Genomic DNA, 27,072 nt, shown 5'->3' on the forward strand with positions numbered 1-27,072 from the left:
AGTTCAATAGTTTGTAGAGTACAGGTTCAGCCCTATCTCTTCAAAAGGTAAGGATTGAAAAGCCTCCTGTCTCTACCTTTTTAAAAAAGAGGTGCTACTTATCCAGAGGCTAAGTACCTGCCCAAGAAGTGCTACTGTGCACAACAGGCTAAAATTGAGTTTGGTCCCCCTGGGCGATGTACTTCCCAATAAAACCTATGGTCTTCTCTGGCTGCTTAGAAGTGAGCCAAAGAAGTATACATAAGAATAAAGGCACCATGGGGCTGGGGATATGGCCTAGTGGCAAGAGAGCTTGCCTTGTATACATGAGGCCCTGGGTTCGATTCCCCAGCACCATATATAGAAAATGGCCAGAAGGGGCGCTGTGGCTCAAGTGGCAGAGTGCTAGCCTTGAGCAAAAGGAAGCCAGGGACAGTGCTCAGGCCCTGAGTCCAAGGCCCAGGACTGGCAAAAAAAAAACAAAAACAAAAAAAAAGAATAAAAGCACCAAGTGCCCGTGGCTCACGTCTGTAATCCTCGCTACTCAGGAGGCTGAGATCTGAGGACTGCAGTTCCAAGCCATTCCAGGCAGGAAAGTCAGTGTGACTCTTACCTCCAGTGAAACCACCAGAAAACTAGAAGTGTGGCACTGAGGTTCAAAGTGGTAGAGCGCTAATCTTGTGTGAAAAAACTCAAGGACAGTGCTCGGGCGCTGAGTTCAAACCCCAGGACTGACAAATGAAATAAGATAATAAAAATAAATAAATGAAAAATAAAAATGAAGGCAAATGGGCAGAAAATGTTCCCAAGATGGGAGGCGGAACAACCAGGAAGAAGCAAGAAGATCCAAGTGCTTGGGGCTGGGGATATGGCCTAGTGGCAAGAGTGCTTGCCTCGTATACATGAGGCCCTGGGTTCGATTCCCCAGCACCACATATACAGAAAATGGCCAGAAGTGGCACTGTGGCTCAAGTGGCAGAGTGCTAGCCTTGAGCAAAAAGGAAGCCAGGGACAGTGCTCAGGCCCTGAGTCCAAGCCCCAAGACTGGCCAAAAAAAAAAAAAGATCCAAGTGCTCAAATCCCATCCTTAACTCTGGCTCTTTCCATGGAAAATCATTATCTTAGAATGACTTTTTCTTCTTACTTTTTCTCTCTCTCTCTGTTTCTCTCTCTCATAAGAGTACTGAAGCTTGAGCTAAGCACTGTCCCTGAACTTTATTTACTCAAGGATGGAGCCACAGCTCTACTTACAGCCTTTTGCTGGTTAATTGGAGATAAGAGTAACAGACTTTGCTTGGGCTGGCTTTGAACCACTATCATCAGATCTCAGCCTCCTAAGTAATGAGGATTATTAGGTGTGAGCCACTAGTGCCCAGTTGCCATGGAGTTTTCAAGCGAGTGCAATTCACTAGCTTTATGAAAAGGCCCATCTCACAGATGGCCGTCAAGAAAGGCCAGTTGTGAGATTATAAAATAAGCTCCCAGCAAACAGCCCGTAGGAGGGCATTCCCCCAGGGAACTCCTCCAGGGAACGTCTAATGAGGCCACAAGGTCATCTTCCTTTCAGAATGTAAAAGCCATGGGCTGGGGATATGGCCTAGTGGCAAGAGTGCTTGCCTCATATACATGAGGTCCTGGGTTCGATTCCCCAGCACCACATATACAGAAAACGGCCAGAAGAAGCGCTGTGGCTCAAGTGGCAGAGTGCTAGCCTTGAGCAAAAAAGAAGCCAGGGACAGTGCTCAGGCCCTGAGTTCACGGCCTAGGACTGGCCAAAAAAAAAAAAAGAATGTAAAAGGCAAAAATATATGTATGGATAGTGTAACAGTCCAGAGGTATATTTGATACTGTAAGCTTGATGGCCTAGTTTCCAAATGAAACTTTCCTAAAATGTTCTTCAGTAGTATGGAAAGCAAATGGATCTCCAAAAGAGAAGATCCCTGGCTTTAGAATTTTCTTTCTTCCTCCCTTTAACATCCTTACATCACAACCATAACTTGGATCTTAACTAGGATATTTATTGACTAAAAGAAAAAGATAGGGCCAGCTGCTGGCAGCTCACGCCTGTAATCCTAACTACTCTGGAGACTGAGATCTGAGGATTATACTTCAAAGCCAGCCAGGGCAGGAAGGTCTATGAGACTCTTACCTCCAACTAACTACCAAAAAAGCTGGAGCAGAAGTTGTGGCAAGTGGCAGAGTGCTAGTCTTGAGCAAAAAAGCTTAGGGATGGCACCCTGGCCCTGAGTTCAAGCCCCAGGTGCGCATGCGCGCGCACACACACACACACACACACACGCACACACACACACACACACACACACACGAGGAGGAGAAAGATAAAGGAGGAGGAAGAGGAAGAGGAAGAGGAAAAGACACGAGCCTAATGAACCCATTTCAGGTTGCTGAGCTCCTGAGAACCTGTTTGGAGTACGATTAAGCAGAAGAGTGAAGGATAAACTAGATGTACATTTCTGCTCTATTTTCACAACCAAGCTCTCCCCAGTTTCACAAACTGATGAACCCAGGTAATTTTTAGTTCAAGTCTCTGCTGACAAATGTTCTTTCTTCAGTTCTCACAAACCCTGCACTGCTATTCTGAAAGGACTTGGACATGGCCCCCAGAGCTCTTGGAAGTCTGTGCAAAGCTCTCAAAAGCCCTATGACTAAGACGCCTCTTGTCCCAGAAAGCCAAGCCACCCACCAACCCTCAGAGCCAACCTTGGGTTTCTGCACTCAGCCTGGCAGAGCTAGGGTGAGAGACATGGATGCGATCCCAGGGTCACACTGAGGTGGTGCAAAGCCCTGTTTCCTCTGCAAGGTGTCAGCCTTCCCAAGTCTGGGCTTGTTTGAGCTTAAATGCCATGACCAGAGCCAAGGCTGCAGGAGAGAGACAAAGCCATTAAGTTCTCAAGTAAGCCCAGCCCACCAGCTGCAAGTGGAGGCCCATCCCGCTGCAAGCTGCCTCCTCCCCACCTGCCAACGACAGAACTGTCTGAGAGCTTGTCTGGCTAAGGTTGGAAATCTTACCCAGTGCTGGCTCAACTTTTCCCAGTGCTCTCCATCCTCCTGCCTCACTTTGATGGAATTCATGGCACAAGACCCTCTTAATTGGAGGTGACTGCTAGGAATGTCTTAGAGATGCGATCGCTGATATGCGATGATGGGAGAAGAAACAGTCTGAAAAATGTTCAGGCTCTGAAAGGCATTCACTACTTAGTGATACACAAGTGCTAGCTTGCAGAAGTAGGAAACTGTCCAGGAGAGGGAACTGGACAGGCCCCCAGAGTTGAGTTTGCCAACTTACGTGATGGAAACGAAGTCTATCATTGTTTGAGAACACACTGCATGGATTTACAAGGGCAACGATGCTGCATGCTTTAGACTTGAATGTGCAAAAAATCCTTCTTAAAGAGCACAGGCTATAATAAATTTAAAGATGCCATATAAGAGTGACAGAATCATCCCATTAATATAGATATGTGTTAGAGAGTGGCAATAAAACTGATGGATTTTTTTTTTCAATTTAGATTGACATGACTTAAAACACATGGATCTAAAGGTAGTAGATAATACTCTCAGATCCTGTGTATGGAGTGGGGCGAGAAGGAGAGCTACATCTACACTCAACAAAATAATTAAAGAGAGAGAGACAGATTTAAGCCCTCTGAGATTCAGTTTCCTCATTGGTAATTTGGGAACAATAATAGTTACCTTGTACAGTTGAGTAACAAGATAATAAGAGATAAGCCCATACCTGGTCATTCAATAAATGACAGCAAACTCCTGTTACTGAGAAACGAGTATTTCTGGATGTAATCAGATAGTATCATGAGAGAATATAAAGGTAGACCAGGCTGCTTCAGAAGAGAGAGGAGATACACTTAGTAGGGTACAAAGAGTAGGGAAAAAATAGGAAGTAGTCAGAAAGTCCACAGATGAACCCTACACCTGAAATAATTGCAGCTGATGCACAACTCTTAAATCCTCCTGCATGTCCACCTTTAGTGGTCAAATGAACTGGTGGGCCGGCTGCTTCCCAGGTCACCACAGTCAGCCGTGGAAAGTCTCTGTACACGGATCCATCATGTGCAAACACTACACTTGACACTTGGCACAGAGAACCGAGGCCCTAGTTGAGGAGAGATATTTATACATCCTAATAGTTAAAGGGGTGGAGGGCAGATCATTAAGTTGAAGACATCAGATCTAGAAATGCAATTCATGCTTGACAAGTCAGATGAAACAATAACAACCCACCAAGTCTAGTAGGAATCTGAAGATCTTTCACAAGCATACATAGAGGAAGGCCAAACGTAAAGCAGGAAGGAGCTATGTGCAGTCAGACACCAACGCCGAGGACGGTGAAATGGCTTGGAACATTTTTAACATTTCTTCTGTGCAACTGCCTGTGGACTCTTTTCTTAAAAACATTTTATGGCATGCGCATTTTACTTCTTTAAGGATAAATTTAATTTTCCCAGTGGAGAAACACTCAGCAGTCTAGGAAGGCTAGGTAAGATGACTGGGAGTAAAAACAAGCACTGGAGGAATGTGGCCTTCTGCCGTGTATTATTCACGCACCTGTCGTCTTGCCTGGCTGCACTGCCTGTTCCTATTCCTGCTCCCAGTCTGGGGGTAGCTTATGCTAGTTCTGGTCACAAGCACCTCTGGCTGTCCATCTTTCGTGACCATCCTTGTGACATGAAAGCAAGCCATGTGCCATGTTTGGAAAACTAGTAGGGATGAGTGGAAGGGATCTGTGGGAAATTTCATTGGTGAGAGCCTCCTCTTTCTCTTCCCTTCCTTGTTGGAAATGCCAGCTGTTTCACTGGCCTGAAACATACCCTTGGAATTGGTAAACCCTTTCAATCCCTGATCCAATTCCTAGGAAATATGTAGTTGTGTGAGAAGCAAATCCTCCTGGTCTCAAACTACTGAAAACTGGGGGTGGATTGTTATTGCAGCAGAACCCAGCCTATCCTGACAAGCCCAAGGAGAAGGCAGAAGGTCAACACTCTTCTGGCCCCTCAGGGTCTCCGTGGATTCGGGGTGAGCTCTGTTTGCCTTTGTTAGATACAAGGTGCCAACATCCTACTGTCCTGCGCTATGGCTCATTGAGGACAAGCAAGGGAGGGTCTGAACCATGAAAGAAGCTTCAGAATTATTCTGAGAGACAGCAACATTTGTGATTTTAGAAAGGGGCTACCAATGGGAGTGGCCAAAGGGACCCCCAAAATGGTGCAGCCACTCTGAACAAGAGTATGGCAGTTTCCTGTACAACTACATATGTGCTTACTATCTGACCCAGTGTTCATTCAATTTCATTCTCTGTCATTTGTCTCAGAGAAATGAAATCATGTTCATACAAACATGGATAGACATACGTTCACTGTAGCTTCATTCATATCAGCCCCAAACGGGGAAAATAAAAGACCCTTCAATGAGTGAGTGGCGAAACAAGGTATGGTACAGCCGCACTGGGGAGTACTACTCAGCAATAAAAAAGAGATAAAAGTTCTAACACATGCAACAGCTTGGATGGAACTCAAAGATGTTACAGTGAGTGAAACAGACATTTATTTATGTATCACTTTGAAGATGCCGTAGAGATGGAACACAGGACAGTGGTTGGGGAGAGGTTAAAGAGGCTGTAGAGGAGTTCTACATGACGATGAGCACAACAGCCATCACAAATCAACCCATGATGGAAACTCAACACACACTAACACACACATGGCTTTTGCCAACTTTAATTTCCTGATGGTGACGTCAAATGCTAGACATTATATTACTTCTATAGAAGACTGTGTGAAGGCCATACAGTCCTTCACCTCACTATCTATTACAACATTTTTGAAACATTTTATTCAATCTAGCATACTTACACCACCAGCTATCTAGTAGGTCTGTGCTTCTGTGTCTTCCACTGAGTATAAGCTCCACAGGAGTAGAGACTGCATCTAGCGTAGTAGTCCCTGTCTTCCTGAGACCTAGAACATGTTTGGCACGACTGGTTGTTTGTGGAATACATGAATGGATATAAACTATGGGATAGATGGATGAGTGGGTGAATGAAGGAACGAGCTTTCCACTCAGCACCGCACTTTTAATAATGTCGACAGTTCCAGACAACAATTCCATCAACATCTTGCACAACTCAAACTCTAAGCATTATAGCTCTCTGTGCATAAGCAATTCTTCCAGGACACTGACTCTAACTTATCTTACCAAGATCATAATGCCTCCTCCCTTCTGACCTCTACAGTATCTTTCTCCCTCACAAAGGTGACAGACAGTATGACTAGAAGTAGATAATTATGCACGAGACTCCTTCCTGCTTAAACTCCATTGGCAAGTAGTAACTCAAGGGGAAAAAGCCCTAACAGTAGTCAAAGAAAATGCTACATTTTAACCATGAATCATTAGCTAAAATTAAATAATCCCCCCCCTTTGTTAGGAAGTGGGAGGTCAAGCCTCATCTCAGAGGAGCTGAGTTTCTTCTAAGAGGGAATTAAATGATCCTCAGACCTGAGTTCTGAGGTGACCTGTGAACCAAATAAAAGATCAAATTCTACTATTTTCCTGGATCTGAAACCAAACCTTAGTACGAAACATGAAGCCCATAAAAGTTTGAGAAGACTTTGCAAACACACCTGATAATTTAGTCTCACAAAGCAAGGGAACCTATGTACAGTTAAAAGCTTTATGTGAAGCTCAGAAACTCATAGAACAAATCACAGGGCCCAACTGGAATGAAAAGTAACAGGGAATTAAGTAAAGAAAACATCCTGTGATTAAAAAACCAGAGTGCTCGCCTAGCATGCATGAAGCCCTGGGTTTGATTCCACAGTAGCACATACACAGAAAAAGCCAGAAGTGGCGCTGTGGCTCAAGTGGTAGAGTGCTAGCCTTGAGCAAAAAAGAAGCTCAGGGACTGTGCCCAAGCCCCAAGTTCAAGCCCCAAGACTGGAAAAATAAATAAGTAAATAAATAAATTATTTTCCAAGTGGACAATAGAAGGTCCTCTTCCACTGTGTTTTGTGCAGAAGGAGAAAGTCAGCACTTTGGAATTGCAGTGGAAAAGGAAAGGACCAGGTCAGAGGACGGGAGGGACGTTTAGAGATGGAAAGCCATCCATGTCTTAACAGCAGGAAGAAATGTACAGCCAGGACAGTGGTGACCACATTGGCAAGACGAAATTCTGCTTCCTAACTGGACCCAAACACCAGGTGCTCACCTGTGGAGAGCTGGGTAGGGAGGGGGTTCATTTCTTTGTCCACCATCTTCTGGTACAAAGCTCTCAGGCTGAAAGGCTCCACCGTGAAAGGGAGGGTCCCAGTCAACATGGCGTACATGTTCACACCGCTGAAAAAGAAGAGACCAGAGCTTGAGAGCAGAGAGGGCCGGGGTGGGGGAGGACAAAATAGACACATGTTTAGCCACAGTTTCAATGCTGTGTGCGCGCGTGCATGCGAATGCTGGTACTGGGGCATGAACTCAGGGTCTAGGTGCTGTCCCTTAGCTTTTTCTGCCCAAGACTAGCACTCTACCACATAAGCCGCAGCTCAATGTATGCCTTTTTGTTGTTGTTAATTGGAGATGAGTCTCTTGGACGTGTTTGTCCAGGCTGGCTTTGAACTTTGATCATCAGATAGCCTTCTGAGTAGATAGGACTTCAGGTGTCGGGCACCAGTGCCCAGCATGGCTCAGCTTTGTTTCACTCAGGGTTGGTGTTCTACCATTTGAGCCACACCTCTAGGCAAGATTTTTGCTGGTTCATTGGAGATAAGAGTCTCATGGAGTTTTGCTTTCTCAGGCTGGCTTCAAACCAGGATCTCTAGCTCTCAACCTCCTCAGTAGCTGGGATTATAGTCACGAGTGGCTTTCCATCCTCTGTGACTTTCTTGCTAACCTCACCAAACCTTCTTTTTCTCAGGAGTCCTACTATGATGTGGTTTTTCCAGTATGGTTTATTAGATTTACCCTGGAGAAGTCCAGACCAAAAGATAACCAAACAAAACCACAAGGGAGCACCAATCCCAGGCTAACCAGCCTAACAGGTTATCCCTCAGGCCTTTGAAACAAAGTCAGTCAGTCTTTTTCTTTTTTTCCTTTTAGTATTAGGATTTGAACTCGGGCCTCTTACTTGCTAGACAGATGCTCTACTGCTGAGCCATGATGTCGGCCCTGCTTTTTACTGGTTATTTTTGAGATGAGGCCTTGCTTCTTGCCCAAGCCCATACCTGAACCTGCCTGGGTTGGCCTTGAACTGCAACCCTCCTGTTCATAACTAGGATTATAGACATGAACTACCAACATCCAGCCCTTCTCTTGAATTCTGCTCACTTTTATCCTTCTCAGTGTTCTTTCTTATTTTATTATTTCTCATGAAATCTCTGCCAGCAGCTCCCAGCCCAATATCTCAGCAGTGGCTGAGAATACTTTCTGAGTGGGCTTCCCTGCTTATCTCCAAAGCCAATCTGCAGAACCGAAAAGTCCTCTTAGAAGATTTTATTTTCCTGACCATTCCAATGAGATTTCCTGATGGAGATGAAATGCAATAGGATTTCCAGTCAAAACAAATCCAATGAGACAGATAGAAATGAAGACCCTAGAGGTCTAATTCCACTTAGACGCCTCTGAATCTCAACATTCAAAGATAATAACAGGTAATCCAGCCCAGAGGCTCTGGCTTCAGTTGTTCTCAGATTTCAGACACAGGCTAAGACCAGGTTCTGCTCTGAACTTACAGCACAATTTGGGAGACAGATACACAAAGCTTCATTCCATGAATTCTTGCTGCATGCCTCCCTGCCCCCACACAATGCTACAAAGGCTGGGTACTATGAGCCGGAGCAGGTCGCCATCTTGGATTTATATTTAGGAGAAAGAGACAATCAGCAAGAACACAGATAGATAAGTACTGACAGTAAAGGGGGTAGGAAAACAGTAAACTTCAGACAAATGAGTAGATTAAGGGAAACAGAGAACTTCTAAAGATGCACAAGAAGCTGGGTACAGATGGCTCATGCCTGTAATCCCAGCTACTCAGGCTGAAATCTGAGGATCTTGGTTCAAGACCAGCATGGGCAGAAATGACAGTGAGACTCTTATCTCTAATTATTCATCAAAAAAAAGCTGGAAGTGGAGCTGAGCTCAAGTGGAAGGGCCCTAGCCTTGAGTAAAACAACAACAACAACTCAGGGACAGTATCTAGGCCCTGAGTTCAAGCCCCAGGGTGTACACACACACACACACACACACACACACACACACACACACACACGAAGATAGGGAATATGATGTATATAAGCCTATATATTTCTGACTAGCTGGACATGAGGATGGGGAGCTGACCTACATTAACTGAGAAATGGAGACAGGAATGAACAAGGCATGCGTAGAGCCACCTACTGCAGCGAAGGTGCTTGTTTTAAAGATGGTACCAGGGAATGTAGGGACCCAAACAGGATCTAGAAGGCAGCTGATTACATCACCCCAGTGCCAACCCCAGAATCCCAGTACTCTATATGGAGTTAATAATCAACAAAACAAGTCACAAATGCTTAAAGAAAACCTCGCTTTCCCATCCTAAGGTCTTTTGCCTACAAAATGTGAACAGTAGTACTACTGTAGTTACTTCTTGAACGATGACAGAGACAAAAATTAAAATGCTCCATAAATGTACAATACATGTGGCCTATTGTTTTATAAGACTTGGTATTGTTTTGTTTTTGTGTTGGTGCTAGGGCTTGAACTCAGGGCCTTAGATGTTACAGCTGGTGCTTTACCACTTAAGCTACATCTGTCTCTCTCCAGGCTAAATGGAAATAAGAATCTTAAGGATCTTTCTGCTCAGACTACCTTTGAGCCTCAACCCTCAGATCTCAGCCTCCTAAGTAGCTAGGATTACATGATTGAGCCACCAGTGCCCAGCTCGTAAAAGATCATTAAAAAACTAAGTGGGGAAAAGACTTCACTTACGTTAGTGCTCTATCACAAAAACAGTCATGTTCAGCAGTCCTAGGAGATTGTAAAAGGGAAAGCAGATCGGGAATCTTTATTCCTCTCCCTTAGAGTTTTCTCCCATGTTTAGTATCCGGAGAAAGAGAAATCTGGTCCCTTTGACATATCACAAGTATTCAAGAATACCAAGGGAGAAATGTGGAATGCAGCTTATAAGCCTCTGTAATCCCAAAGAATTACAAGGAGTTTCAAAACATGTCCAGAATTTCCAAGTGGATCTTTTGAAATATGGCCCAGGGGCTCGCTAGCTTCTCCGTGGCAGACACTGGCCCTAAGAATCGGATCGCTTTAACGAAATACTGACTGGAGACAGAGATGAGGGACAAAAACAAGTAATTACTACCAGTGCCTAAAAAGGAAGAAGGAAGGTTGAGTCACTGTTGGATGATGAAAGCTAAAAGGGTCCTGGACAATAGGAAAACACTATGTCAAAAGCAAAAGAAAGCCAGGAGCGGGTAGCTCACACCTGCAATCCTACTTGCTCAGGAGGCTGAGATCTTAGGATCAGGATTGTTTTCTGAAGCCAGCCCAGGCAGATAAATCCAAGAGACTCTCATCTCCAATGAACCAGTTGGCCAGTTAACGGCTGGAAGTAGAGGTGTGGCTCAAGTGGTAGAGCACCAGCCACGAGCAAAAAAGGCTAAGTGATCACTTGAGGCCCTGAATTCAAGCCCCAGTACTGGATAGGGGAACGGAATGGAAGGGGGAGGGGAGGAAGGGGAGAGGCAAGGGGGAAAGGGGGTACACTAGCACCTGGCCTTTTTACTCCATCTGTGAGTGAATCCCTTGGATTTTTCCCCCCTTCTTTTTCTCATCTCCCTAGAACTGCGCTGCCATGAGCTAAAAAGGGCCAGTGCCAATACGTGCCGCTTTGCCATGCATCCAGGGCTTTTGCAAACACTATTTTACCAGGACTCAAGTGCGTTGCCTCAAGAGGGCTTTTCAGAGCACCTGCAGCTATCTGTCACTTCCTAGGGGGTGTAAGAAAACTGCATTTGAGTGGAGGCTATCACAGAAAGGGCCAGCTGACCTGGAAGCAACCCAAATATAGCATAAGCCAGCATGGGGAGGGAGGTGAGCTGATCCCTGGCCAGAGGCCATGCCCCCGACATGGCAGAAACGCTCATCTAGGATCACCTCCATCCTTCCCGGCTGGTTCTGCATCCCACCATTACCTCTAAGTAGAATCCCACTTACTGGGTCCAGCGTCCTGGAAGGAGACAGTGCACGTGGTAGGAGGCATGAGACAGGGAGAAAGTTTGCTAGGGACAAGATCCTTTATTTTTGTTATGGGGATTAACACTGAGAAATGGAGCATCCGTCGTTTCCAAACGTGAGTGCCACCCCCTCCCCCACCCTGGGCAGGCTGTGTGGTAGAAGGACAAAGAGCAAGCAAGGGCCAACCTCTAGGCAGCCTGGCCTTTCGTGTCCCTGTGTATCTCTGTAGACTCTGGGAGCCTGAGCCCAGATGCCCCGCCCCAGCTCTGGCTTCCGCCCCTCCTGGCATTCTGGACTTGAAGATCCGAAAGGAGCCCAGTCTCCGTGCAGAGCCTCAGCACCAACCACAGAGGCAACGCAGTTCTATCTGTCCCCTGGAGAGTAGGACCCCAAACTGCCACCTGCTCCTCCCTCACCTACCAACTCCTCTTTCCCTTCCATCAGGTACCCCGGCTTTCCCAGCACTAGGCATTCGGCACGCTGGGAGGATCTCGTGGTATCTTCCCCCCCCAGTTCTGTTTTGAGACATACATTGTCCCTTTCATAACTTTCCACTGAGTATGAATGAGGCCCCTGCTTGCTCTGTTGTGGTTTTAATGACTGGGGAAGAAGACAATGGAGAGGTTGACAAACTGGAAAGCAAATGGCAATGTCAGGTGCTACGGGGGACACGGGCAGGGTAAGGAGAGATTTGGGGGATCCCCTTGGTTGGGAGGGTGAAGAGTTTGCAGCAGCACCCAGATTGAAGCTGGAATATGGGAATGGGTGAAGAGCTAGGAATGGCATTCCAGGAAAAGGGCAGAGCAGGTGAAACCCAGACACGGGGAAGGGCAGACCAGGAGTCTCTTCAGACTCTTCAGGGAATGAGGTAGATGGGAAGAGAGGAGGTGGGAAGAAGCACAATGCAGTTTTATGCTGATGCCTTGGAAACTATGGCGGACTCTTAGGTGAGGACACAGTGGCTGATGGAACTCAAATGTAAGGTCTAGGGGTGCACAACCTGGTTTCCATCCTGCCTCTCTTCCTTTTTCCTTCCCTCCCTCCCTCCTTGCCTTCCTTCTTTCTTCCTATTTTCCTCCCTGCCTTCCTTTCAATACCAGGGCTTAAACTCACGGCCTCTCACTTGTTCCCCTTCCTTGCGGGTGCTCTACCACTTGAGCCATGCCTCCAGCCTAGAGATTTATGCTGGTGAATTAGAGATGGCGTCTTGTGGAATTTTCTGCCTGGGCTGACTTTGAACCACAAGCCTCAGATCTCAGCCTCCTGAGTTGCCAGGATTATAGGCATGAGCCACTGGCAGTCACAGCTAGGACTTGGGTTTTCTTCTCTCCCAGGAGGCTCCGTGGAGTTAGGTAAAGGCCTCCCTGGCAGTGTATGCAGAAAAGACTGGAACGAGGAGAGAAGGAAGGAGGGCTCCATGAAAGAGCCTTGCAGCGCCCCTTCGAAATTCACCCTCCTCAGACACTAAGAATCAGGTCATAGATGAGAAGCAGGGGAGACAGCAGGGGAGAACACTGACTTTTATGAACTCAATAACTCACATGGACCAGACGTCGATTTTGGGGCCATATTTCTTCCTGGCCAGCAGTTCAGGGGCCGCATAGGCAGGACTACCACACTGGGTGCTGAACGGGTCCGAATAGCCCAGGATTCCGGCACAGTTGCTCAAACCAAAGTCTGAAAGAGGACAAAATCATCGCAGAATTAGAAAACATTGCAGAAATGAGAAGGAAAATAATTTTAAAAAAAAAAAGAAGCAGGGGGGGGGAGGGGAGACAGCAGGAAACGTTCTCTCCAGCTAACACATAATTTAACGTCCCAGAGAGAAGTCAACAGCTGCAAGCCATAACCCCTAGGTCCCAGTCTCCAAACAAAAGCAGGTCAGGTGGTGATTTTAACTGGAACATTTTTACATCAGGCCTCCCTGTAAAAATCTAGCTCGAGCGAAGCATCTGCTGAACCGAAACACTTCCATCCAGCCTTGTAAATGAGTCATTCAGGGAGAGGAAGGCTCTGGCTTTCTAGGACTGAGGGAGGAAGAAGGAGCTCGCAGTGGAGCTGGGAGAACAGTCGACTCGATAGAGAGAGAGATATACATTTTTTTTTTCTAGCTGATTCTTTTCATCATTGTCTACAGTAACAGGTGATCTAGCCACTCATAGCAAACCTCATCTCTATGTTTCATTTCAGAATTCTCTTAGAAGAAATGTCTCCCAAATATATGAGGCACACGGTATGATTTGAAAAAAAAAAAAACAAAACAAAAAACATGAACCAACCATTCAAACAGCCTTGTATGTTAGTGGCTAGAAAAAAAAATGCCAGGAGAAAGGTTGATGCCAATTAGACTGAGTGATGTTTTGCTTTATTCTTGGCAGATGAATAAAAGAGAAGTTCCATCCATCTCCAACTACTCTGGGTCTCATGTCTTTTGTGCTGTGTTAATTTTGATCTTAAAGATACTGCAAGGGATGGGAACCCAGCACTGTTGGTGTTATTGGAGTGCTTTGCTGCTATCTTCGTTGATCTCAGAATTAAGATCACAGGTCATCCTTTGAAGCCCAATGTAAATATTGTGGTCCTACCCCCCGGAGAGAAGACACCCAGACTGCCTGGCTCTAGCAGTCAGAGACTGGCTAGGCGGGAACAAAACCCTGTACTTTCTGATCAGCACTATTCATTTCTCATGACTGCATTTCCCTCCTCTCCGCAAGTCTCTACCTGTAAAGGGCATGAAAGGTAATGAAAGTTGTAGGGAAGCTGGGGGAAGGAGCAGCAAAGAGCACAGGGGGGCTGGGGGGGGGGGGGGTACCAGGAATCCACACACCATGAAGCAAATAGAAATCAAGGGGAAATTTCCCAACAGTCAGTGCGGGGGGGGGGGGGGGGGGGGAGACACACACGGGGGACGGACTGTAACAACAGTTTTAATAGAACTCCACTCAGGTGGAGCTGGAAAACGAAGTTAAGGCTTTGAAAATCACTTAAACTCTTCAGCACAGACTCTTACAACATGGCTTGGCCAACCCACCAACCAGGAATGTTACATGTTTGAACACTGAACTCTTGTTTTGTTGTGACTTCATTTCCCCCTCCTTTGTCCTCATTCCTCCTGTCTTTTGTTGCTCCCTTCACTGCCCCCAGCTCCCACTTCCTTTCCCATGGCCTCCACGGAAAAGCCCTGTGGGGGGCCACAGAGGGTCTTTGGGTCCCATCTTAGGAGATATGTTACAAATCCCTTGAAGGACTCTGTTCTCAGACCCTAGTATCTCAGACTGCAATATCACTGACAAAAAGGTATTTTTATAATAAGAAAACATGTGAGGATTGCTTCCATTGTGCCTACCTGGGGAAAAGTGGAAAAAAAAAAAAAAAAACAGCCCCGTAGGATAAAGGTTCAGTAGTGACATTTTAAGGAAAGCTTCCAGAATTCCCCTGTTAAAGGCCCGATCTGATTCCTACGAGTCCCAGAAAAACACATCTCTAGATTTCTGAGGTTAAAGCAAATGGCTCCGTTTGTACCGTCAGCAGGGAAGAGCAATAGCAAGGCATGGCCTTCTTCCTCCCTTTCCTCCATGCTCCAGGTCCAGTCTACTGAGAAGGGCAGGGAGGGGAGGGATAAGAGGCCAGAGGACCCCTCATTGTCCCTGCAAGCCTGGCCTTAAACACATTCTAAGAAGAGAAATTATCAGAGGATCTCGGAGAGTAACCAGGTTAGAACTGCGTGTGAAGTGACTTGGGTTAATCTGGCCAAAAGAACTTGATTAAAAATACACAGTCGAGAAATAGCCTGCATGTTTCACATTCGTAATTGTAAATTATTACAGTTTTACACATCTGCCTGTAATTAGAATCATGAAACTAGAGAGAAATTTGCCTTCCAGAAATGTCACATAGGTCTGCTTCAATTAGACTTAGTAAACACATAAGCTCATTATCGGTCCATTTTTTTTTCAAAGAGCTAGAAATTGAATCTTAAAAGAATGCCTAAGTAAATGCTATTAGCATAAAATTGTCCTAAGTTGTGGCTTTTCCATTTTAAGATTATACTAAATTTACCAAACATTAAATTGCCAACCCCTCCTCCCACCCCCACCTCCTTTTTGGAAGAGGGAAAAAAAATCCTGATTAAATCAAACCTTATACCTGGTAATTCTAGTTAATTTGAAACATGGCTTAAGTAAATTTATTTAAACTGAATTCTTTCAAAGAAATACAAACTATTATGAGGAAACGATAATAGCTATAATCACCTCTGGAAAACAACTAGGTAATTCCTTTGAAGATAATGAGGTTCAAAGGGTTTTCAACTTATAGAAAGAGTCAGTGGAGAACTTTGATCTACAGGGCTCAACCCAGAGGCAAAAAAGCACAAGATACAGGGCCTTCCTCCCTGGAAATGAAGGGAATGCGAATTCTGCCAAGTAAATGTGATTCCCAGTTGCCTTCTGGGGTAGTGCTCTGTGTCTTTCATTTGTAAAGTTTAAGTCAAGGCTTATTAACTTCCTGGTCATGAGACTGGGAGCTACTGGGAGAGTTCTGATGGGAAAATCCAATTATCAGACCCTCCTTTTTAGCAGTTTGGGGAATCCTCACTTCTAAAACTTGGTCACTTTCAATGACTGTACTTTATTGTGTCCTGCTCAATTTAAGTTCGGCTTAAAGCTTTCTCTGTATATATTTTGAATTTAATCTTAAAGATTCTTCATACACACTAGACTGTAACCTAATCTGATATATAAAGAGACTGTAACTTACACTTGTTCACAAGTATCAGAATCTCAGCCAATCACAAGTGGCCAGCTGTTCAAACATGTAACAAAGTTCTGAGTTGTAACCAATCAGGCTCCCTGTATCTCATTTCCATTTTCTGGATGTCACTGCCTTTTCTCTAGCTATCAACAACCTGCCCTGCCCTACATTCCAAACCATTTTGAGTCAAGACTACTGTCTACTACTAGAATCACAAATAAAGCCAACTAAGATCTGAAAACTTGATTTGTTCTGTTTATCTTCTAACAAATCCCAATGATCTGCAATGTCATACCTGTTTACACGCCAGTCCAGTGGTGGCCAGCTTAGATGAGAAAACTCTGAGGAACTGATTTTGGTCCCCAAAATACAATCATTAGACTTTCCTTCATCCTTCCTTCCTTCCTTCCTTTCTTGCCAGTCATGGGGCTTGAACTCTGGGCCCGGGCACTGTCCATGAGCTCTTCAGCTCAAGTCCAGTGCTCTTCCACTTTGAGTCACAGCACCTTTCTGGTGGTTAATTGGAGATAAGAGTCTCTCAGACTTTCCTAACCATGATCCTCATATCTCAGCTTACTGAGTAGCTAGGATTACAGGCATGAGCCAACAGTGCCCAGCCCATCAGACTTTCAAAGGGGGAAACTGTAGGTGCTCATTTAGGTATGCAATTTCTTCATATTATTGTTATAAGCTTCTTCCGAGAGATTTTATCACTCAGCCCATCTGTGAGTTACCTGTAAATGCAGCTGGTATTTATAATGAATCTTCTGAGCAAATGTGTGATCAATGAAATGGTCTGTTTTTCAACCTTGCGTATTCCACAGAGTAGGTTTATAAACAATCATGATCATCTAGGGCTACTGCTGGAGAGAACCAGCACAGAGGCAGTAAGTAAAACAGAAGGAAAAACATGGTATGGGCGTTGCTCCTTTGACATATGGAAACTACCCACCAGTGAATAGCTCTTCCCTTGACCCATCAGCCTTGTCTGTATGATGAAGTACATTATTCTTACTTTGACGTAATGTAAATCCATTCTTTAGGAAGCCTGTTCTCTCAAAATCTCTGCTATTAGGCCAAATCTGTCATTGTCACCTTCACATGTTCTAAAGACAAATTGCAGGTCAGCCCACTAGAAAAAAAAAAAAAAACTAAAAAAAAGTCTCCTTTCCTCTATTCTTTTTCCCCCATCAGAAAGCACTTTAGTGAAAGGCAAAGATCTCCGAAAGCAGAACTGGAAAAGTCTCTTTCAAGGCATCCCAGCGTGGCTCATTTCATTGTTTCTATACTTGGCCCTCAGGATGACTGAAGTGCAATAGCAAAACCATTTAACAAAAAAGAAAACCTCCAAATGGCCAAAGAATCTGCTAAGAATAGATTCTATAAAATGCTTTGGGGAGTGAAAATTGGTTTCCTCTTACTTGTTAATCATCTATAATGGGAAAATCTATCAACATCAGTCAATGGTGCTTCATTGCCCAGACAAAAGAGCTAGCTAGAGTCCCTGCAGCCTCCGTCTGTGAGGCTGGGGTCTCCTGTGTGGCTCTTCACTGTCACTCTCAGGTGTACAAAAAATCACCTGATATAAAAATCTTTTCAAAGCCACTGTGGTGGAAGAAAATACTTGCATTTGAAGTGGGGGGGGAGGAGGAAAAGAGAGGAAGAACAGAACAGTATTGTCTAATATCTGAGTGTGGAAATTGTGGCTAACACCAACTCTATACAGGCAAAATGAAACAAACAAAAACACCTCCATGCTTTTTGAGAGTAAGCCATCAAGTGGAGCCTGAATTACGAAACAATGAAGACTCAGCATCTTGAAGCTCCCTTCCAGTTGTTGTAGATTCTCCTTATCTTCCAGGGATACCTCTCTGCATAGCTACCACTGACACATGGGACCTACACACAGATTATATCAAAAAGAGGCCTGTTTTATTCCTCCTTATTTGGAGGCATTCTTCGATTCTTGGAGAAGCGGAATATACCATAGAAAGCTGTGGAAAGCATTCCCGAGCCATGCTTTCTTTCACTACTTCTAAGACATTTTTCTTATTAAGTTGAATTTCAAAAAGACCTCTAAGGATCCCACATCATCTGAACATAAGGACAGACTAGATAATCCAAAGCAATAGGTAGCTGACAAATGTTGAAGTGGGACTATGAAATACATTTTACTACCAGTTTTTCCCAAGTGCCTTTGCACATTCCAGATATTGAATAAAGAACAACAAATCTAGACCACCAAAGAGATTATTTTGGATTTTGGAAGCAAAGTATCTATGTAGACAAAAAATGTATTTGTCATCAAAGTAATCTATACCCATGACTATAAACCCTGTCATCTTAATTTGTTTTCTCTTTTTAACTATGCTTAAATTATTATTTTAATAAGCTATTAAATTCTATTAGAATTAATTTTTAGGGGCTGGGGATATAGCCTAGTGGCAAGAGTGCCTGCCTCGGATACACGAGGCCCTAGGTTCGATTCCCCAGCACCACATATACAGAAAACGGCCAGAAGCGGCGCTGTGGCTCAAGTGGCAGAGTGCTAGCCTTGAGCGGGAAGAAGCCAGGGACAGTGCTCAGGCCCCGAGTCTAAGGCCCAGGACTGGCCAAAAAAAAAAAAAAAAAAAAAAAGAATTAATTTTTATTTTCAAAACTACTATTCACTCTCAGAAGTAAAAGAAGGTAATCTAGAAGTCATGTCTGAGGGTTGGGTAGAGATAATTTTCAAAGGTGAGAACTGACAACACAACATTTAAAAGACAATTTTGCTTTAAAAAAAAAAAAGCCATACCAATCAGCTTGATATTATTGTCTTCATCTAGTAGCAAATTTTCTATCTTCAGGTCTCTGAAATAAAACCATAGAACATTTCAGATAAGCATTGGAAACAGTGAGTAACATTTTGCTTCTGAAGGGAAATGAACTATTTTGGGGCCACCGGCCACCCACCCATAAAGCTTTCTACCAAAACAGACTCAGTCACTAAGCCAATATTTGTAAGACACAATATAATCACTTGTCATCCACTATGAAAGACTGAGGGCTCACTCCTGTAATCATAGCTACTCTGGAGGCTGAGATCTGAGGATTGCAGTTCAAAGCTAGCCTGAGCTGGAAAGCCTTATACTGTCATCTCCAACTAACCATCCAAAGTTGGAAGTGAAGCTGTGACTCCAGCAGGAGAATTCTAACCTTGAGGGGAAAAAAGCTCACAGGGCCTAAGCCCTGAGTTCAGGCCCCAGGAACAAGGGGGAAAAAATCAAAGAAGAGGAAGCACAAAGATGGCAGAAGAAATCACAAGAAATGTCCTTCAGTGAGATTGAAATTGGAAGGTGGATGTTAAATACAGCATGGATGAGAAGAAAGCAGAATGCGTCGTCATGTGTGCACGGCCCTGTAATCAGAGGGATACAAACATGGCCATGACTGTAACACAAGGAGCAAGGAGCAACATCAGCCAGTCACCAACAGATTTGGTGAAGAAAGTAAGGTGATTTAATTCATCTGTCCCACCATGCCTGGAGCCTCAATGTCATGACAACTTGACAAGTGATAATACAATATATAATATACTAATCTGCTTAGAAAACAAACATTATCATGGATTGAATAATGGACTACAGAGATACCCGAGTCGGAATCCTTGGTGCTAAACAGATCTGATGTGGTCAAAGGAAACGGAGTTTGCAGGGGAGGAGAGCTGATCAGACAAGGGATGATGTCATTCATCCATTCTCACCACTCTACCGCCTTACCTTTGCAATTCTACACATCCAGTAAAGAACAGTGGTGAATCTAGACAACTAAAGACCCATTTTAGTATGTATTTGTACAAAAAGTACATATGTGAGAACAATAATGTATTCGTCATCAAACCCATCTATATCAATGATGATATACTCTGTTGTCTTAAGTGGTAGCCTCTGAACTCAGACATATCATGAATATTAATTATATCTGTCATACACACACACGGAAAACAACATATCCTATTATTTTGGAAAGACTCCATTCTTGGTGCAGCTTTTATTTTTCAGGTACTGGGGTTTGAACTTAGTACCTAGTGCTTGCCTGGAAGCTATTGCATCACCCAGTCACACATACACCCAACCCTTATACTTTCATTATTTTTCAAATAGACTCTCACTTTCTGCCCAGACTGGTTTCGATCATCATCCTCTTATTTTCACTTCCTACAAGGGTATAATGACAAGTATACACCAGCACATCCAACTTTTTAATGGTTGAGATGAGCTCTCAGGAACTCTTTTGCCCAGGCTGGGTTAGAATTGCAATCTTCCCAATTTTCTGCCTCCCAAGTAGCTAGGATTACAGCTGTGAGCCACTGTGCTGGGCCTCGGTCCAGATTTTATTTTCCTACACTTGAACAGAGAAACAAAGAAAAAAAATATATATATATATAAATTTTATATGTATATATATACATACACACTCTCTTTTATCTCTACTGTAACAAACTGAATGGTATAATTATGTAATAAAACAGAAATGTCAGCTGATAGACTATATCAATGTCTAGAAACAAAGGGAAGAATGGCGAGGGCTGTCTGACACAAACACAGAGTGATGTCTCATTTAACATGGACAGTTCCTCAAAGCTCAGCCCAGAACTGTCAGCTCATCCCAGAACACTGGATTTGGTCTCCATTTTAAATATTGGCAACAAACTCACATTGAAAATGCTAATATTAGGCAGGCCAACCTTACAGGCAAAATTGAGCCGGCAAACTATCAATTTTCAACTTCAGTGTAGGTAAAAGCCAAATCTATGAAAAGTCATGTGACTGCCCAAGGTGAGGTTAGAGAACGGGAGAAAAAAGACCAGGACGTGCAGATTGCTGAGAGCACTGTCATTCACAGAGAAAGAACACTGGGAAAGCAGGAGGGTATCCAGGAAGGCTGTTCTTATGGGAACAACCAAGGGAGAGATTTCAATTCAGGAAGAAAAATTAAGTTGTCAAATGGAGAGAAAATGAGCGCTCAATGGTGCTCAGTAAGTTCAAAATTGGAAGACTGAGCTGGGCACTGGTGGCTCTCGCCTGTAATCTTAGTTACTTGGGAGGTTAAGAGCTCAAGATCACAGTTCAAAGCCAGCCCAGGAAGAAAAGTCCCCCAAAGACTCTTACCTCCAATTAATCCCTCAAAAACCAGAGATGAAGCTGTGGCTCAAAGTGGTAGAGCACTAACCTTGAGCAAGAGAACTCAGGAACGGTGGCTAGGCCCTGAGTTCAAGCCCTGGGACCAGCAAAAATAAAACCTGGAAGAATGCTGCCAACACCAGGACTAACCACTTGGATGAGATGAAAGACTTGGTCCATGTGAATGCACTCATGACTGAGAAAGGCTACATTCCCTTCAGTTCAAATGAAACAATACAGACAGTGGGTGATTGGGCAAGAGGGCAGAGTAGTCGTTTTCTCTATCAGACTATAAATGAGATGAATCTGAAAAACAAACAAACCCCAGTCCTGGAATTTGGTGGGACCGTCGCTTCCCCAATGTGACAGGCCAATATCATACAAGAAAATCTTTCACTCCCCATAGCTTGGAGAGCTCCAGTGAGGTGCCATCTTGAGGGAGGACCTCCTGCTTGAGACTGACATAACTTGGAGAACAAGCTTATATTAGCTGCTTACAAGCAACCTGTGGCCAAGCAGGCTTTGAGACAGAGCCACAACTGGGGACTAATCAGTGATCAGGGAAAATTAGGGCACCCTGCTAAGGTCCAAATGTCAGTCTACCATCAAAGACTCAGAGGAAGAGAGAGAAGTTTTTATTTAGGCCTTGCCATCAGCAGCCCCAACCTCTCCAATAAGAAGAGAATCATTGCTAAAAGCCCATTTCAGAAAACAAAGGATCTAGCCTCTGCTTGGTTTACAGCTCAGATCAGTGATCTATTTATACTAGCAGCCTGCAACTAGGCAGGATTTGGGTGAGATTGAACCATAACCAAGGGTCTTGGGGGTTAGATAACAATCTGTAATCAGGAATTTGTGGATCACCCAGCTACAGTGTTCAGGTAGGAGATTGTTATACTGGAGGCCAACACAGATAGGGAGAAGCCTTGACTAGGGTAAACTGAGAGCTCCCAGAGAGAGTTAGGGAAGCAGTGAAAGTAGAACCAGTAGGAAAGTAGGACCAGCTCCACACTGTCTGGTGAGAGCAGTTTCGTTGCCTAAAGGGGCTGTCCGAAAACAAAGCACTTGGCCTCCACCAAGAGCTCAGATGGCAGGAGATACTGGAAGTAGCCTAAAGGCAGGTAAGCCCAGGTCACACCTGGGGGCTTGGATAGCAAGGAGCAATTGGGGGATGGTCAGGAGAAAACACTCTAGTGAGAGAAGGATGAAGGCAAGCTGAGAATTCAAAGCAGCAACAGGAGCTCAGGGCCTGGAGGAGGTCAATGACCCCACTCTCCCAGAAGAGAAAAAGGCCTAAAGCCGGAGAATCACTACAAAAACAGCACCAACCCTGTGGCTAGCAGAATTCCCGGGCTCCTAGATGGTGGGTCTGGAGGCCTGATGCCAGGTGGGGATGAGAGTTCCAAGCACAAGACCCAGGACCCACACAGTACCTGCCCCTCAGTCAGCCTTCCCACAGGGCGACAACCTGCTGAGCAGAATCTAAGAACTGACACCTGCAGTCATAGCAGTCCAGTCTCTCAGTTCTCCAACACCAGTGCAGATTCACTTCTACAGTTTTGCCTCCTGTGTTCTCTTTAGTGTGCAAAAACAAGAGGACTAGTGCAACAGGCAGGAATTTGGTCCACAGACTAAACACTACTACGCAGCCATCAAAGGCTTCTGGTACATAAAATAAGGGAAGCTTCTAAGATGGAAGCAGCACACAAGTGGAAATTGACCCTTGACCAACCCTGCCTTCAAAGCACAAATAACACCAACCCAAATGCAAATATAAGAGACCCCAGCTAGTTCTACTCTATCTGAGTGGTACTGGGGGACCAGGCAACATACCTTGTACACATGGGCCAAAGATTGGCTACTGAGATATCCCCAGTCCAGGGTAAAGAGATCACACTACAACATTCCCATACACAGTCCTGGGTGTTATGAACACTCTAACTGCAAAATCACAAGCAATTAAAACATATAGCCGGCCGAGAATGTGGCTTAGCGGTAGAGCGCTTACCTAGCAAGCATAAAGCCCTAGGTTTGACTCCTCAGCACCACAGAAAAAGCCAGAAGTGGGCGCTATGGCTCAAGTGGTAGGGTGCTAGCCTTGAGCAAAAAAGAATCCAGGCACGGTGCTCAGGCCCAGAGTCCAAACCTTAGGAATGGCAAAAAATCATATATCCAATGATTTGGCTCCAGATGCATAAATCTCTACTCAGGCACACAAGAAATATGAGGAAACAGGCAATATGATATCTCCAGAGGTCAAAGAACCCCACAGTCACAGACATTAAGGATAGTGAAGAGGGAGAAAGCCCAAAGAAGGCAAAAGCATAATTATAATAATGATCAATGAAATGAAAGAACATATAAAAAGCTAAATGGATGAGATCTGAAGATTGCAGTTCAAAGCCATCCTGAGCAGTAAAGTCTGTGAAACTCTTATCTCCAATTAACCACCAGAAAACTGGAAGTGGCACTGTGGCTCAAAATGGTAGAGCTGCTAGCCTTGGGCTGAAGAGCTCAGGGACAGCATCCAGGCCCAGAGTTAAGCACCACATGGCGGGGAGTGGGGGGGCAGCTAAAAGGATTCCAAGAGGATACAAATAACCTAAAAGAACTCAGAGAGAAAACAAATAAGCAACTGAACAAAGTAAAGGAAACAAAAAATTCATGACCAATTACAAAATGGAAATTCTGGAAATAGGAAGCTCAATAAATCAAATTAAAAATAAACTCTGTGGAAAATGTCTGTAGCAGAGTGGATCAGTTTGAAGACAAAATACTGGGGCTCAAAGACAAGGTAAATGTATTAAAGTAGTCAGGTGAAGAACTACGGTGGGGGGGGGGGAGGAGCATAAGTGGAACCCGCAAGACTTCTGGTGTCCTAGTAAGAGATCAAATCTAAGAATCATAGGCATAGAAGAAGGAGAAGAGATGAAAGCTAAAGGAACACGACACAATAAAATAATAGAAAATTTCAGGTACAGGAAGGTCTTACGATACCCAATAGGTCAGACCAGAAAAGAATAATCTGGAGACACATCATGTCTTAAACATTAAGTGTACGGAACAAGAAGAGGAACAATGAAAATTGTAAAAGGCAAGTTATAAATTACCTCTATATAAAGGAAAACCCACTGGAATAACAGCAAATTTCTCAGCAGAAACCTTAAAAGCAAGGAGGTTTGGGATGATGTATTTCACACACTGAAAACAAATAATAAACCTGCCAACCTAGATTTCTCTTTTGTATAGACTTAAAACGATGATAATAGTTGGGTGCTGGTAGCTTACACCTATAATCCTAGATAATCAGGAGGCTAAGATATGGAGATCATGGTTAGAAGCCAGCCCAGGCAGGAAAGTCCAGGAGACTCTTATGTCTAATTAGCTATCAAAAAGGGGGGAGTAGAACTGTGTCTCAAGTGGTAGAGCATTAGTACAGAGCAAAAAATCTCAGGGACAATGCCTAGAACCTGAGTTCAAGCCCCAGGACAGCACCCCCTCCCCCCAAAAGATGGTGATGATGGCAATGATAACAATGATGAAGAACAATAATGGAACTGTGACATGTGAACATAAAAGGACTGTCTAGGAGGGGTTATCAGCTGGGAGGGAGAGGAAAAAGGAAGATGATACTGAGGGGTGAAGAGGATATGACAAGTATATGGAAGAGGGAAGGGAAGGATGGAATTATGGTGGAGGAGTGTATTTGTTGAGTGTGCATTATGTGTATGTATGGAAGTATCACAATGAAACATCCTCATATTAAAAATTGTACGTGAAGGGCTAGGAATATGGCTTAGTGGCAAGAGTGCTTGGCTCGTATACATGAAGCCCTAGGTTTGATTCCTCAGCATCATATATGTAGAAAATGGCCAGAAGTGGCACTGTGGCTCAAGTGGCAGAGTGCTAGCCTTGAGCAAAAAGAAGCCAGGGACAGTGCTCAGGCCCTGAGTTGAAGACCGAGGACTGGCAAAAAAAAAAAAAAAAGTATGTGAAGTCAAAATGAAACAGAATTAAAGACAAAGCACATCTGTTAGCATGTTGCAACTATCATAATGAAACTCCTCAACAACCAATTATGCTAGTTAAAGATGTCTTAAAAAATGAAACAATAGGGCTGGGGAATATGGCCTAGTGGCAAGAGTGCCTGCCTCATATACATGAGGCCCTAGGTTCGATTCCCCAGCACCACATATACAGAAAATGGCCAGAAGTGGCGCTGTGGCTCAAGTGGCAGAGTGCTAGCCTTGAGCAAAAAGAAGCCAGGGACAGTGCTCAGGCCCTGAGTCCAAGCCCCAGGACTGGCCCAAAAAAAAAAAAAAAGAAACAATACATAGTATACTTCAAAGCTGGTAGCCTTTAAAATGCATCACATATATCCTAATACAAGATGACTATTCCTCTCTTTTTTCCAACGTGCCTCTTAAAGGAAGAGATTTTAGAAAACACAGATATAAAGTGTCAGGAATGCAAGAGAATTATCATATCTCTATTCCTAGTATTTAGCAATGAAGCTCTATTATCATATTTAAGACGATATACTAAAATGCTAGCATTATTAATTTTAGAAATAGTGTTCTTGTACTCTCCCAACATTTCCTGAAACAATGTTTCCAATTTGTCAAGGGGAAGAAGCAAGATGGTTCTTTTAGTCATTGTACAATGTGTCCAATGGAATATCCTCTTTCTTTGATGACATGATTGTAGCAAGACACTTAGAGGAGGGGAAGTACTGGAGATGGAACACAGAGCCTCCCAAATTCTAGACAAGTGCTCTACCATTGAGCTCCACCTTCAGACAACAAAGCACTCTTTGATTCTGTATGTAAATACTTGCTAAAAATCTTACCCCAAACTATAAGCACCCATTTCAAAGTTGTATAAATTAAGCATTTGGTAAACTGTTTTTACTCTGTTCTCTCAAACTATCTCAATTGTGGAACAATACCTCTAGAAGTAATGATTAAAGCCCTGTCAAATGTCTTTGCTCCCTTCCTATCAGATTCTTGAGTAACTTCTAACTTCTAGATTCCTGCCCCTCCCCTGCCCGCCCCGAAATCATCAGTGAGTCAAATCATGGTTACTATGTCTTCTCCAACTTATATTTTTTTGTCAAAGATAAAATAATTAAAAGTATGCCCCCCAGAATGCAAGAAATTTGTGAAGACTTTGGAAGGTACATCTTCTTTTCTGAAAATAATGAAGACAGATATAAGCTAGCATCTACTCAAACATATACGGTAAATCCAAGACACATGCTCACACATACAAAACAGTGTGCCAGAAATAGTCTAAACTGTGATTCTATGAAAACCAATTCCATAGCAGCAACACCATAGTTTGTTTCAAGTGAAATTAAGCCTTTTTGCCTGGGAAGAATAGAAGTCACACCAAGCACTGAGGAGAAATTTGGTTCGGAATAAATATCATGCAGAAAAGCAGCATAAAGATATGGAGTAAATGTAGCTGCCAAGAAGAATCAAACTAAGCTGGGAACTTCTGAGCTACAAAAGCCCAGAGAACAACTACAATCATTAGAACAATGATATAAATGAAAGACTGGAAGTAAAAGGGAAAAAAAGGATACCACATGCTTTTTAAAATCAGCAAAATACCATAAACCAGCAGGAGGAAGTATAAAACTATCATTATTGTGCAAAATGAAAAAAAGAAAATCAGCTCAAAAGCACTATCTTCCCACCTACTACATCTCAAAGGAACCACTCCAACCCCCAGGAAAAATGGACAGAACAAACCTGTCTACCTGCACTGTTTACCCATATGTTTCCCCTAAGTCCAGGATTCTAAAAGATTCCAGGGTAACCAGCCTAACCGCCTAAAGGTTCTATCATCAGTAACGAGAAGGTAAGCTACCTTCCTCTGTCTTAGGTCACAGACTTGGTCTTTATCTTTTGAACTGTATCTAGAA

General features: G+C 43.9%; 1 protein-coding gene across 2 annotated transcripts in view; it reads right to left on the bottom strand.

Moving 5' to 3' along the window:
* Nucleotides 1-27,072, bottom strand: part of Hunk (hormonally up-regulated Neu-associated kinase) — a 97,483-nt gene that overhangs the window by 26,713 nt on the left and 43,698 nt on the right. For both annotated transcript variants that reach the window (XM_048346323.1, XM_048346324.1), the window contains exons 3-5: nt 18,776-18,831; nt 12,768-12,903; nt 7,220-7,347 (exon numbers count right to left, since the gene is read on the bottom strand). In XM_048346323.1, the coding sequence (XP_048202280.1) occupies nt 7,220-7,347; nt 12,768-12,903; nt 18,776-18,831 (320 nt within the window). The remainder of the gene's footprint in view (nt 1-7,219; nt 7,348-12,767; nt 12,904-18,775; nt 18,832-27,072) is intronic.

Source organism: Perognathus longimembris, chromosome 5 (assembly GCF_023159225.1).
Source record: "Perognathus longimembris pacificus isolate PPM17 chromosome 5, ASM2315922v1, whole genome shotgun sequence".
In the NCBI taxonomy this organism is placed as follows: Eukaryota; Metazoa; Chordata; class Mammalia; order Rodentia; family Heteromyidae; genus Perognathus; species Perognathus longimembris.